Genomic DNA, 13,549 nt, shown 5'->3' on the forward strand with positions numbered 1-13,549 from the left:
CAGTACCAAAAGGTCCAAACTCCCCATTCCCAGCTCCTTCCCAGTCCCCAGCACTGAGGTGTTGGGAGCTGAATGAGTTTCAAAGCCACTTTGTGTCCCTCCTGTGCTGAACACAGGAGCAGAGAAGCACGAGCAGACCAGGGACTCTCTGAATTCCAAAAATAAAGTTTAATTTAATGATTGGAATGATTTATTTTTTTCATACATCCTCCACTCCTATTGGTGAGCCCACTCCTTACCTGCTGGAGGCACTGAGGCCAATGAGCAGGGAAAAGGTGGCTGACAGCCTGGGGGAGGAGGGGAGAAACTTCCTCATGGAAAGGCAGGGAATCCTCTGGATAAAGTCATGGGAAGAAGAAAAGAGCCTCTCCCTGAATTTAAGCTCACAAACCACTGCTTAAAGCACAGAGCCTTCTCTTACTGCAGCCACAATCTTGGTAGAGGACAGGGTGAAAAAATCAGAGAGTGATTTCTAACAGAAATAGATGTATTTCTGTCCTGAGGGTGGCACAGAGGGGGTCACCATGTCACTTTTTTTTTTTTTGGTTTTTTTTGGCTGCTTATTCCTGTCTAACAGGAGACAACAACACCTCCAGCAGAGAGGAGAAACCTTTTTTTTTTTTTTTTTTTTTTATTTTCCACCAGGAACTCCCATCTCATTAAGGAAAGAAGAGCAGAGTGAAGTTTACAGAAATACATAAAAACGGGGTGGGATTTTTGGTTTGTTGTTTTTTTTTTTTTTTTTTTTGCAAACCTGGGTGGCAAATTAGACTCCCCATTTACCTGCCAAGATTCCAGCTCTGTCCTTTCCCTTTTCCTTGGAAAAACAGCTGGCACAAGCAGCCAGCACAGCAGGAAGCACAACTCCTGAAACTACTTTAAGTGTTGGTGTGACACATTCTAATCAAAGAGTTGGCATCTTCCACATTCTTTGTATTTATTTTAAGAAAGCATTTTAATTCATCTAAGCAAGAATATCCAGAAGCTCCTGTGAAGGAAACAGAGTTTTGTTTCTCCTCAAAACCCCCAAAATTCCCAGAAGAGACACTGAGAGCTTTGCCAGCTCCCTCAGCAGCAGAGCACTTGGGTTACGTGGAGGAGAATCAGAGAAACCAAAACCAACCAAAGACACAAAAAAAGCTCCAATTAAACCTCATCTAAAGAGAATTTCTGTGCCAAGGACAAGCCACGTGGTGTTGGCAGTGAGAAGGCACTGGCAGGGTGGTCAGCACACAGTGGGGGCAGAGAGATTGATTTCCAGGAGGTTTCTCCAGGTTTCTCTGCAAGGGCAGTCAGAGGATGGCAAGAAAAAGGGTTGCTTAAAAAAGTTTTAAAAAAAAAAAAAAGGCCTCAAAAAGTGTGGCCAAGCAAAGATCAACTCAGCCAACCTGCTCTACTCACTGTGTAAAAGAACACAAATGATCATAAAATCTGCATAAAAATAGATTACTTTTTTTTTTTTTTTTTTTTTGGGAGCTGTCCTCTTAAAATTACTGTACAAATAAATAAAAGTTTTTTTGTCCATTTAAATAGAACCGTTCTGGAAGGAAAACTGGGAAGCCATCTCCAGGTCTCCTGGATCAATCCACTCATCCCAAAGGAAGGCAGAGCTGGCTGAGGCCTCCAGGTGAGAGTGGGACACAGCACCTGCCAAAAAAAAAAAACAAAAAAAAAAAAACAAAAAAGAGAGATAAAATTAGCAAAATCAAAGACTTGTTGGTCCATCCCAAAGGTCCCCATGCCTGCTGGGCTGCCTTGGGGACACAGAGGAGGAGCAGGGACACACAGGAAGGTTTTCCTCAGGGAAAATCCCAGTTTTGAGCAATGAAAGGCTTTAATCAGAGGTTCTATATCCAAGGTTTTCTCTCTATCAGAGGTTGTATCCCTAGAAGTTCAGGAAATTCAGGAAAGCCAACTCACTGAGGTGCCTTTCAGACTCTTCTTGAGGAGTTTTACAGTTCTGCCCTGCCCTGGAGAGTTCCTTGCAAAAAAAAAAAAAAAAAAAAAAAAAAATTTCCTGTTTGATTCAGAGAATTCCTGTTTGATTCAGAGAATTTCTACTGGAAAATTTCATCTGAAGCACCTGGAATCAGCCCAGTGAGAAACCCTGCTCAGCTTCTGCACTTCTTCTGCTTCCAGAGTAGGGAAGGTGGATATGAAACTGATTTCTTTTCTGCCCCAAAACATCCAGGAATTGGTGTTTAAGGTAACCCTGAGCTGGTTTTCATTTCAGGCACAGCACTGAGCATTTGAGCAGCACAAGATGAGTGCCTGCTGGGGGCATCCACCCCAGTTACATGCTGAGAGCAAAGGATTTGGGAAGCTTTCTGCCCATCAGGAAAACAATAATTACCAGGAAAATAAAATCCACCTCTTGGGTGGGGGTTTCAGGGATACACCCTGGATGTGCTGGGGATTTTTTTCCAAATCTTTTTGGTTTTATAATGAAAAAGGAAAGCCAACAGTAGCCAGTCTGCCACCATGCTGCTAGAGCCTGGTTTTTTTTTCCTCTTAATCCTTACAAATTCCTCTAAATCAGACTAAGCATGGCCTGGTTCAGGTGGGAGCCTCCAGAACTACTACCTGGTTTTTTTAAAATAAAAAGGGTTGGGTCTTGCCCACTGAGGTTCCAGAAAGCATTTGATGCACAATCACACAAGGAAGTAACAGACAGGCAGGAAAAGGTAGGGATTGGGGGAAAAAAAAAAAAAAAAAAGGGTGTAAGGCAGCTAAACCTGGCCCAAAGGAAAACTGAAATGGAAAATTTAGAAACAAGGAGTTGAGTTTTATCAAGATGGGCACTGGCAGTGGAGTTGTTTAATTTATTAACTAATTTAATTAACATTTGCACTAACAGCCATGTCCTAATTAGAAGCATGCCAAAGACACAGAGCTGGAGGTGTTACTGGTAAAAAACAAAAAAAAAGAGGAAACCACTGTGGGTCAGACACTTCTTCTTGCTGAGAGGGGGTGGAACTGGGTAAGAGAACAGATAAGGTCATGGCAGCTGTGAACAAAATCTTATTAATTGGATCTTATTAATTAGAAGCAACTCCAATGAAAAAAAAAAAAGGGATATAAAGTCATTACAAGAGGATGAAGGGATACAGGGATGAAAGGAGGGAGATGGGATCCTGGAAAACATCAGGAGGAAAGTTTTCAGCCCAAACACAATGCTCGTGTTTCACAAGGACCTGAAGAGATTTGTCTACAGCAAGGGCTGAGATTTTGAGGAGATGGAACCAAGCAACCAGGCTTGGAGAGGAAAAAATCCTGCTAGGGTTACAGGTGTGCTCCATAAAATAGTGCAGAATGGGAAAAAAAACTGGAAAGAAGATTTTCAGCTGAAGGAGAAATCTGTCACAAGATCAGGAACATTGAACTGATCAGAATGGAAGGACAGCCAGATGCTCAGGCTCAGGACATTATCACACACAAATAAATCCCTTTGTGACACAGAATCTGGTAAAAACATCTCAAATTTTAAGTTGGAATGGCCAACTTCCAGCAGGGCAGATACCAAAGAGGCCACATCAAGAACTCACAAGGATCAGGATAATTTTTTTTTTCTCAAAGTGGGCACATAAAGCCAACAGTTTCACTCCAGGACTTGGCAAGACCTCCAGTCTTAATTTTCCAAAATATTCTTCAAAACCTTTGACCTTTCCTTTCCAGCTCAGGACTGGAAGCTCTCCTGGTGCTCTCTGAGCATTTGCAGAGCTTTAATTCAAATAAAATAAATCTGGTTTTAATCTGACAGTTACTCCCAGACCCAAACACCACATTTCAGATGCACACCTACAAATACACCATAACTTTGCCCACTAGAGGTTGTATTTAGTTAGGAAATATATTGTAAATGCAACAAACAGGAGAGGGGAAATGCTGGAGTGCTGGCAGAAATCTGCCCTCCTTTGGTGGCAGTCGAGGAGGTGTAGGGTGAAGGGAGAGGAGGTTTAGGGTGAAGGGTGAGGAGGTTTAGGGTGAAGGGAGAGGAAGTTTAGGGTGAAGGGACAGGAAGTTTAGGGTGAAGGGACAGGAAGTTTAGGGTGAAGGGAGAGGAGGTTTGGGGTAAAGGGAGAGGAGGTTTAGGGTGAAAGGAGAGGAGGTTTAGGGTAAAAGGAGAGGAGGTTTAGGGTAAAAGGAGAGGAAGTTTGGGGTAAAGGGAGAGGAGGTTTAGGGTAAAGGGTGAGGAGGTTTAGGGTGAAGGGTGAGGAGGTTTAGGGTGAAGGGTGAGGAGGTTTAGGGTGAAGGGAGAGGAGGTTTAGGGTGGAAGGTGAGGAGATCTAGGGTAAAGGGTGAGGAGGTTTAGGATGAAGGGAGAGGAGGCTTAGGGTAAAGGGTGAGGAGGTTTAGGGTGAAGGGTGAGGAGGTTTAGGGTAAAGGGTGAGGAGGTTTAGGGTAAAGGGTGAGGAGGTTTAGGGTGAAGGGAGAGGAGGTTTAGGGTGGAAGGTGAGGAGATTTAGGGTAAAGGGTGAGGGGATTTAGGATGAAGGGAGAGGAGGTTTAGGGTAAAGGGTGAGGAGGTTTAGGGTAAAGGGAGAGGAGGTTTAGGGTGAAAGGAGAGGAGGTTTAGGGTAAAAGGAGAGGAGGTTTAGGGTAAAAGGAGAGGAAGTTTGGGGTAAAGGGAGAGGAGGTTTAGGGTAAAGGGTGAGGAGGTTTAGGGTGAAGGGAGAGGAGGTTTAGGGTGGAAGGTGAGGAGATTTAGGGTAAAGGGTGAGGAGGTTTAGGGTGGAAGGTGAGGAGATCTAGGGTAAAGGGTGAGGGGATTTAGGATGAAGGGAGAGGAGGTTTAGGGTGAAGGGAGAGGAGGTTTAGGGTGGAAGGTGAGGAGATTTAGGGTAAAGGGTGAGGAGGTTTAGGGTGGAAGGTGAGGAGATCTAGGGTAAAGGGTGAGGGGATTTAGGATGAAGGGAGAGGAGGTTTAGGGTGAAGGGAGAGGAGGTTTAGGGTGGAAGGTGAGGAGATTTAGGGTAAAGGGTGAGGGGGTTTAGGATGAAGGGAGAGGAGGTTTAGGGTAAAGGGTGAGGAGGTTTAGGGTGAAGGATGTGCTGGTCAGAATAGAGACAGTACAGCCCATTCCCTCCAGAAACCCCATTAAGGAGCTGAAGTTTCTTTTTTAGAGGCATTTTACCCAAATTCTTTCTCCTTAATGTTCAGGGAAGCTTTTTCACCTTCTGGTTGGACTGCACTGCTGCATTCTCACAACTGCTCCTGGTCCCTTTTGTTTTCTAGGGCTTTGGGAAGCAAAGGAACAGAAAATCCCCCCCTAAACTCTGTGTGAGGAGGGAGGAGCCTGGCAGAGCCACCCACCTGAAGGTCCTTTCCCCTCTAGGAGAGGGAGTGTTGGCGTTTTTTTCCGTAAGAGATTTCCCTGATCCTGGCTTCCAGCTGGAAAGCATCCAGCCTTTCCTTGGGGTTAAAAGCCAGCATGTCCCTCAGGAGCTCACAGAGATCCTCTGGCATGGACTTCTTGCTCTTCAGGGGAATTTGTAATTTCATGTTGGGGTTCTCCAGCAAAGCTTCTCCGAGGGGGATGAGGTCCTTGCCTTGGCAGACGTAAGTTCCTGAGCAGAGAGAAGGAATCCATCTGAGGATTGGATTGGATTGGAATGGGTTCCTAGGGAATGTGGGGGGTTCTCCCACTTGGGGAGAAGTCTCAGCTCAAGGGGGTGTTGGGACATCTCAGAGAAATAATATTAGGATAGAAATTAGAGTGTGTTATATATTAGAATAAATGATAATAATGGAAGAGTTGGACCAGGTGATCCTTGAGGTTCCTTCCAAGCTGGGATTCTAGGATTTAATGAGTCAGGTAACAGAGGGAAAGGAGAAACTCCAGGAATCCTTTTTATGTGTGGTAGGGAGAAGGAATCTGGGAAAGAAAACACCCAAAAGAAACAAACAGCTGGGAGGAAAAGGTGAGCAAAAAGATCACCCAAAAGAAACACCTGAGAGGAAAAGGAGGGAAGAAAAATCACCCAAAAGAAACACCTGAGAGGAAAAGGGGAGCAGAAAAATCACCCAAAAGAAACACCTGAGAGGAAAAGGTGAGCAAAAAGATCACCCAAAAGAAACACCTGAGAGGAAAAGGTGAGCAAAAAGATCACCCAAAAGAAAACAAGTGAGAGGAAAAAGTAAGCAGAAAAATCACCCAAAAGAAACAAACACCTGGGAGAAGGTGAGGAGAAGATCACCCAAAAGAAAACAACTGAGAGGAAAAGGAGGGAAGAAAAATCACCCAAAAGAAACACCTGAGAGGAAAAGGGGGACAGAAAAATCACCCAAAAGAAACACCTGAGAGGAAAAGGTGAGCAAAAGATCACCCAAAAGAAAACAAGTGAGAGGAAAAAGTAAGCAGAAAAATCACCCAAAAGAAACAAACACCTGGGAGAAGGTGAGGAGAAGATCACCCAAAAGAAAACAACTGAGAGGAAAAGGAGGGAAGAAAAATCACCCAAAGAAACACCTGAGAGGAAAAGGAGGAAAGAAAAAATCACCCAAAAGAAACACCTGAGAGGAAAAGGTGAGCAGAAAAATCACCCAAAAGAAACACCTGAGAGGAAAAGGAGGGAAGAAAAAATCACCCAAAAGAAACACCTGAGAGGAAAAGGTGAGCAAAAAGATCACCCAAAAGAAACAAACACCTGGGAGAAGGTGAGGAGAAGATCACCCAAAAGAAAACAACTGAGAGGAAAAGGTGAGCAGAAAAATCACCCAAAAGAAACACCTGAGAGGAAAAGGGGAGCAGAAAAATCACCCAAAAGAAACACCTGAGAGGAAAAGGGGAGCAGGAAGATCACCCAAAAGAAACAAACAGCTGGGAGGAAAAGGTGAGCAAAAAGATCACCCAAAAGAAACATCTGAGAGGAAAAGGTGGGAAGAAAAATCACCCAAAAGAAACACCTGAGAGGAAAAAGTGAGCAAAAAGATCACCCAAAAGAAAACAAGTGAGAGGAAAAAGTAAGCAGAAAAATCACCCAAAAGAAACAAACACCTGGGAGAAGGTGAGGAGAAGATCACCCAAATGAAAACAACTGAGAGGAAAAGGAGGGAAGAAAAATCACCCAAAAGAAACACCTGAGAGGAAAAGGGGGACAGAAAAATCACCCAAAAGAAACACCTGAGAGGAAAAGGGGGACAGAAAAATCACCCAAAAGAAACAAACACCTGGGAGGAAAACGTGGGAAGAAAAATCACTTATTAAGTCAAATATGGGGAGAGGTTATCAGGGTTGTTTGGCTTTTTTTTTTTTTTTTTTTACTTTCAATCAGTAATCCATATGTTGCACAAAGCTGTGTGAGGAACAGAGGGAGCAAGTTTGTCAGGCATGGAAAAAAACAAAACAAAACAAAACCAGGCTGCTGGAATTAACCTCTATTTTACCCCCTGAGCAGAGTTGGAAGCTCTAGAAGAGGCTGTGCTCATCTGAGGTGACTCTGAAAGAGTTAAACACACAAAAAAAACCCCCAAACCAACCTTATTTGCTCAGTTAGTCAAACAGTTTTCAATTATAACACCAGCATATGCCATTTACTCATCACCAGCTTCTCCTCAGCAAGATTAAGGAAGGGAAATGTAAATTTGCTCCTGGTAATCTGAAATAATTTCACTGGGTCTTGGAAAAAAAAAAAAAAAAAATAAAATGATTAACCAGCTTCCAAAACAGACAAGTGAAAACAGCTTTGCCTGCTCAAGCAAAAAATAAAAAAGAATAAATGTTTCAAATGCAGTGACCTGGCTGCCTAGAGAAAAGGTTGGGCCCTGCAAACTCCTTCTCTTGGGTTGGTGGGGAGAGATGTGGATGAAATCTCCTCATCCTTTGGTCTGGGCTGCAGCCATTTGCCTGTTTCTGTCAGCAGGAACTAAACCATTGATCAATGTTTGGTGTTTTTAAAGAGAAAGAAACGGTGGAATTAGAAGAGAGTCGACTGGAAGACAAAGAGAGCAAAAAAAAAAAAAAAAAAAAATAATTAAAGGGGTAAGGCAAAAGCTGTTAAAAGTTCCTCCCTGGAAATTCCTGGAAAGAATTTAAAGGTTTAGAAGAGAGACAGACAGGTAGAGAATGATCTGGGAGCCTGGGTGGATGTCTTGCTTTATTATGCTAATGTGCACGACTGGCATTCTCTCCTCTGGAGATGGATTTGCCTCTGCAAGCTGCAGCTTCTGAAATAAATCCTTTAGCAAAAGTATTTAAAAAATGGGGGAAGGGGAGAGGGAGGGAGAAGGGGGAGAGGGAGACTCATCCATGGTCATCCCTGGGAGATTTTGCAGCTCCAAACTGGGAGGCAAGCTGGCCAGAGGGCAGGGAAGTTGACCTCAACATTTAAATATCCATCCCCAGTTTATTTTTTGGGAATAAAATAACTCCCTGGCAGTGCTGGGAGTGATCCCATCCCTTGGTCACATCAAGTCCAATTCCAAAAAAAAGGAATTTTTTTGTTTTAGGAGCATTGAAATAAAATAAAAATTAAAAAAAGGCATAAAAAGTAAATCAGTGAAAACATTTCTGAGCAAATGGGAGATACTGAACCCCCTAGGAAAAGGAAAGCTGGAGGACAGACACCTCCCCACCAGCCAGGAGTTTTTCCCTCTTCCAGTTCTTCAGTGACAATAAGGGCCAAATCCCTTTAGGAAGAGCTTTCCTGAGGGCAAGGGAGACAGCAGAGAAGCCAGAAGCAATCTTTCCCTTAACCTTTAAATGCTGGAGTGTTTCTGGCAGAAGCAAAGCTTTTCCAGAAAAAAAAAAATATATAAAATGCAAATATAAAATGCATTTTCTCTGCTTTAGTGATATCTCTTCAACACCTGGTGGGCTTGGATGAGGAACAACCAAATTAGGAGCAACTCATGCTGAAGAAAAACAGAGATTTCTTTGCAGTTCTCCTAAAAACAAAACCCCTAAACATGCTAAAAAAAATAAATCCAACACCACAAACCCAATTTTGGTGTTTGCAAGTGAAAAAAAAAATTCAAAGCATGTCTGGCAGGCAGACTGTGGAGTTGTGGCTGGGAGAACATTTTTCAAAGGATCCCTCCAATTGCCCAGGTGGCCAAGAAGGCCAATGGCATCCTGGGCTGTGTCAGGAAGAGCGTGGCCAGCAGGTCCAGGGAAGGGATTCTGCCCCTGTGCTCAGCCCTGGGGAGGCCACAGCTTGAGTCCTGTGTCCAGTTCTGGGCCCCTCAGCTCAGGAAGGAGCTTGAGGTGCTGGAGCAGGTCCAGAGAAGAGCAAGGAGGCTGTGAAGGGATCCAGCACAAGTGCTGTGAGGAAGGGCTGAGGGAGCTGGGGGTGTTGAGGCTGGAGAAGAGGAGGCTCAGGGGAGACCTCATCACTCTCTCCAACTCCCTGAAAGGAGGTTGGAGCCAGGGGGGGGTTGGGCTCTTTTCCCAGGCAACTCTCAGCAAGACAAGAGGGCACAAGAGGTCTCAAGTTGTGCCAGGGGAGGTTTAGGTTGGACATTAGAAAGAATTTCTTTCTGGAGAGGGTGCTCAGGCATTGGAATGGGCTGCCCAGGGAAGGGGTGGATTCTCCATCCCTGGAGATATTTCCAAAGAGCCTGGATGTGGCACTCAGTGCCATGGGCTGGGAACCACGGGGGGAGTGGAGCAAGGGTTGGACTTGATGAGCTCTGAGGTCCCTTCCAACCCAGCCCATTCTAGGATTCTATGATTCTAAGAGCTGAGTGACAGCAGGAGAGCACTGGGCTGATCCTCACCAAGCAATTCCTTCTCTGTATCCCTATCTTGGAAGGTGATCCTCTCAGCCATAGCCCAGAAAATGATCCCAAGGGCAAAGATGTCAGCCTTGGCAGTGTAGTGCCCTTCCCAGACTTCTGGAGCCATGTAGAAGTTGGAGCCACAGGCTGAGGAGAAGCGGTGCTGGTTGACATTCCCCTTCCCCTGACACACCTTGCTCAGCCCAAAATCTGCCACCTGCAGGAGGGGGAAAAGAAGAAAAGCAAAATAAATTCTTCCCCAGCAGGAAGTTTTCAAGCAGCACCTCGGGAAATTCCACCCCACAACGGCCCTGGTTGGGTTCTTTCCTCTGCCCATTCCCCAACTCCTGGGGTTTGCTGCCCTTCCTGATGTGGGGAAAAACAGGAATCTGTGGAAGTTCACTCTGATTTCTCCCTCCCTGCCCAAGATCTCCTCTCCATCTCCCCTCTCCCAGCTCCAAACCCTTCCCCCTCGCAGGGTCCCATCCCTCCAGGCCCTTGTCCCAAGTCCCTCCCCAGCTTTCCTGGAGCCCCTTCAGGCACTGGAAGGTGCTCTAAGGTCTCCCCGTTGCAGCCTTCTCTTCTCCAGCCTCAACACCCCCAACTCTCTCAGCCTGGCTCCAGAGCAGAGCTGCTCCAGCCCTCCCAGCAGCTCCAGGGCCTCCTCTGCACTGGCTCCAACAGCTCCGTGTCCTTCTGCTGATGGGGACCCCAGGGATGGACACAGCTTTACCCCAGGGGGGTCTCCCCTGGATGTTATTCAAGGTGTATTTATACCTGATGTACTCAGAGTGAGGGTGCTGAGCCCCTGGTTGCCCAGGTTGCCCAAGGAAGCTGTGGCTGCCCCATCCCTGGCAGTGTCTCAGCCCAGGTTGGATGGGGCTTGGAGCCCCCTGGGCTGGGGGAGGGGTCCCTGACCATGCAGGGGGATGGAACTGAGCTTTATGAGGAGCTTTATGGTCTCCTCCCACCCAAAGCACTCTGGGGTGCTGTGATTATTACCCACAGTGACTCAGATGACATTGATTCAAGCATCCCTTGCCAGCTCTGCAGGTCGAAGCCCGTTCAGATCAATAATGATCTTTGTCCAAGGAATTAATTATCTGCATGGCACCAGCCTATTACTATTTGATGTCTAAGCAGGGGAACTCTCAGGATCAAATCCTCAGGACTGAGCTGGCTCTCAGCTTTCTCAGCTCTCTGCAAAGCAGCACTTTGAGGCTGGTGCTGGGAGGCAGGCAGCTGGGCAGCCTTCAGCTGGAGCTGGGCATCAACCCCCAAGGAGCAGGGAGAGACATCCCCCACCTCCCCAGACATCAATAGGTGCTCCAGGCAGTGACACTGGGAGCCTCAGCTGTTGTAAGAGGGCAGTGTTTAACTCTTTAAGGGAGCTAAAAAAAAAAAAAATCCTAAAAAAAACCCCAACCCATTGGTTTATTTCTGTCTCTGAGCTCTCTGAATATCAAGACAAGAGGGCACAAGAGGTCTCAAGTTGTGCCAGGGGAGGTTTAGGTTGGACATGAGAAAGAATTTCTTTCTGGAGAGGGTGCTCAGGCATTGGAATGGGCTGCCCAGGGAAGGGGTGGATTCTCCATCCCTGGAGATATTTCAAAAGAGCCTGGATGTGGCACTCAGTGCCATGGGCTGGGAACCACGGGGGGAGTGGAGCAAGGGTTGGACTTGATGAGCTCTGAGGTCCCTTCCAACCCAGCCCATTCTGGGATTCTGTGATTCTATCTCTAGCCCTGGAACTGCTCCTCCCAACAGGGTGAGCAGGGGATGAAAAGGACGTTTCAGAAAGGCCTCTGCTTCCTTCCAAGACTCCTAAAAAACCCCAAAAAAGGCCCAGGAGCACTATCAGATGTTGATTATTGCTCCCAGCAAGCCCAGAGCAGGTGCCACGAAGTTTGGATCCGTTTTTACTCCCCCTTTTCACCTTCACTCTGGGACTCCCCCTGGCAGCTTGCTCCAGCAAAGTTTGAACCCCACTTTATCCCCCTCTTTTTACCTTCACTACGGGACTCCCCGGGCCATGAGAGATGAGGATATTGTCAGCTTTGAGGTCCCTGTGGACGATCTGGTTACGGTGCAGGAAAGCCACGGCGCTGCTGAGCTGCCTCATGAAGCTGTTGTTGAGCTGAGGATCCGGGCTGCGGGCCAGCAGGAATTCATTCATGTTGCCACCATCACAGAACTCCATGACAAACCAGAGGAAGCAGGCAGCTTTGGGATCCATGCACCTCCTCCCTTTCAGGCAGGTCTCAACCAGGAGGAGGTGGCTGTGGGATTCCCCGCAGCGGCGGCCGATGGGTTGGAAGGCTGGGCCGTTCTGCAGGATGCACTCTTCCAGCTGCACCACGTTCTCGTGCTGCCTCTGGATGCTTTGCAAGGCCCAGAATTCCTGGAGAGCCAGCTCGACGTTTTCAGGGACGTTGCAGGGGATCCTCTTGACTGCCACTTTGGTTCTGCTTTGGTTGAGGAGGGCTTCGTAAACCACCCCGTAGCTCCCGCGCCCCACTTCCCGCACGATGCTGTACTTGGCTTCCGTGGCCATTCCCTTCCTTCCCTTCCCTCTCACTGCAGCCCAAGGGAAAGGGAATTCAGAGGGAAAAAGCTGGATTCATGGCACTCACTCCCTCACCCGAAGTCAAACCCTGGAAGAGAAGGGGATACAAAAAAAGCTCCAAACTTTCCCCAAACGTCGGCTGCGAATAATCCCGAGCGGCATCGACTCGAGGGGGGGGGCAGGAGGGGAGCTGCAGGAGGAGAAGCAGCTAAAAAGAGGGATTTTAGAGGAAAAAATTATATCCATGGGATCTCCAGAGATGTGATCAAGTGCAATCCTCAGGGCACAGCAGGATGCAGCCACCTGAGGAGTGCCATTGATTTGGCCCCAGTTTAGTGTGAGGAAGCAGCAGGCAGGGCAGAGCCCGGGTGGGAGCTGAGCTGAGCTTCCCCTTCCCAGAACTGAAGTTTCAAAGAAATAAAAATGGGTCAGAAGTGTCAATTTGGTGCTAAATCTTTCACTTCTTTCCCTCCCCCCACCCTTGTCAATGTTCTCATCCCTCAGCAGCTGCAGCACATCCCTGAGCTGCCACTGATCATTTCTGTCACGTCCCTGTCCTGGTGTTTCCATCTTTTTTTTTTTTTTTTTTTTTTTTCCAGCTCATCCTCTTCCCTGTCCCTCTTTTTTTTTTCTTTTCCAGCTCATCCTCTTCCCTGTCCCTCTTTTTTTTTTCTTTTCCAGCTCATCCTCTTCCCTGTCCCTCTTTTTTTTTTCCCAGTTCATCCTCTTCCCTGTCCCTCTTTTTTTTTTCCAGCTCATCCCCTTCCCTGTCCCTCTTTTTATTTTTTTCCAGCTCATCCTCTTCCCTGTCCCTTTTTTTCCTTTCCAGCTCATCCTCTTCCCTGTCCCTCTTTTTTTTTTTTCCCAGCTCATCCTCCTCCCTGTCCCACTCTCAGACCCTCTTCCCTCTCACTCTCCAGCACAGGCTCTCCACGGGCCCTACATTCAGTTACAAACCCCCCCTGTCCCAAATTCTCCTCCCTTCCCAAAGCCCTGCCTCCAGTTCCCAACACTGAACCCCCCTCCTTCCTTCCCTGTTCCCCCCAGCTTCCTTCCCAATCCCCTCTCTCCTCCAGCTCTGCTCCTTTCCCAAACCTTTCACCTTCTCACCCAACCCCCCACCCTCCTCCTGGCTCCCCAGCCCCTCCACTCCTCTCCCAGCTCAGCCCAAACCTCTCCCCAGAACCCACCCCACCACCTTTGCCCCTCCCCAGGTCCAATCCCGCCCCCTTCCCCATCCCCCCAGCCCCTTTCCTGCCTCCACCA

General features: G+C 47.1%; 1 protein-coding gene across 1 annotated transcript; it reads right to left on the minus strand.

The window, feature by feature from the left end:
• Positions 1-912: 912 nt before the first annotated feature.
• LOC139795357 (serine/threonine-protein kinase pdik1l-like) lies at positions 913-12,366 on the minus strand. The gene is made up of 4 exons (XM_071742261.1): positions 11,726-12,366; positions 9,718-9,934; positions 5,314-5,567; positions 913-1,647 (listed from the first exon to the last, which is right to left on the minus strand). The coding sequence occupies exons 1-3, from the start codon at positions 12,269-12,271 to the stop codon at positions 5,332-5,334; spliced, it is 999 nt and encodes a 332-aa protein (XP_071598362.1). The 5' UTR covers positions 12,272-12,366; the 3' UTR covers positions 913-1,647; positions 5,314-5,331.
• Positions 12,367-13,549: the final 1,183 nt, after the last annotated feature.

The sequence above is a fragment of the Heliangelus exortis genome, chromosome 3 (genome assembly GCF_036169615.1).
Source record: "Heliangelus exortis chromosome 3, bHelExo1.hap1, whole genome shotgun sequence".
Classification (NCBI taxonomy): Eukaryota; Metazoa; Chordata; class Aves; order Apodiformes; family Trochilidae; genus Heliangelus; species Heliangelus exortis.

What these genes read in the sequence shown, in the direction of transcription:
- LOC139795357 (XM_071742261.1), bottom strand. Translation starts at nt 12,271, where the DNA reads ATGGCCACGGAAGCCAAGTACAGCATCGTGCGGGAAGTGGGGCGCGGG. An exon ending in CGGGGAGTCCCGTAGTGAAG is followed by an intron (nt 9,935 to 11,725) that starts GTAAAAAGAGGG and finishes CCCCTCCTGCAG; the next exon opens with GTGGCAGATTTTGGGCTGAG. An exon ending in TACAGAGAAGGAATTGCTTG is followed by an intron (nt 5,568 to 9,717) that starts GTGAGGATCAGC and finishes CTCTCTGCTCAG; the next exon opens with GAACTTACGTCTGCCAAGGC.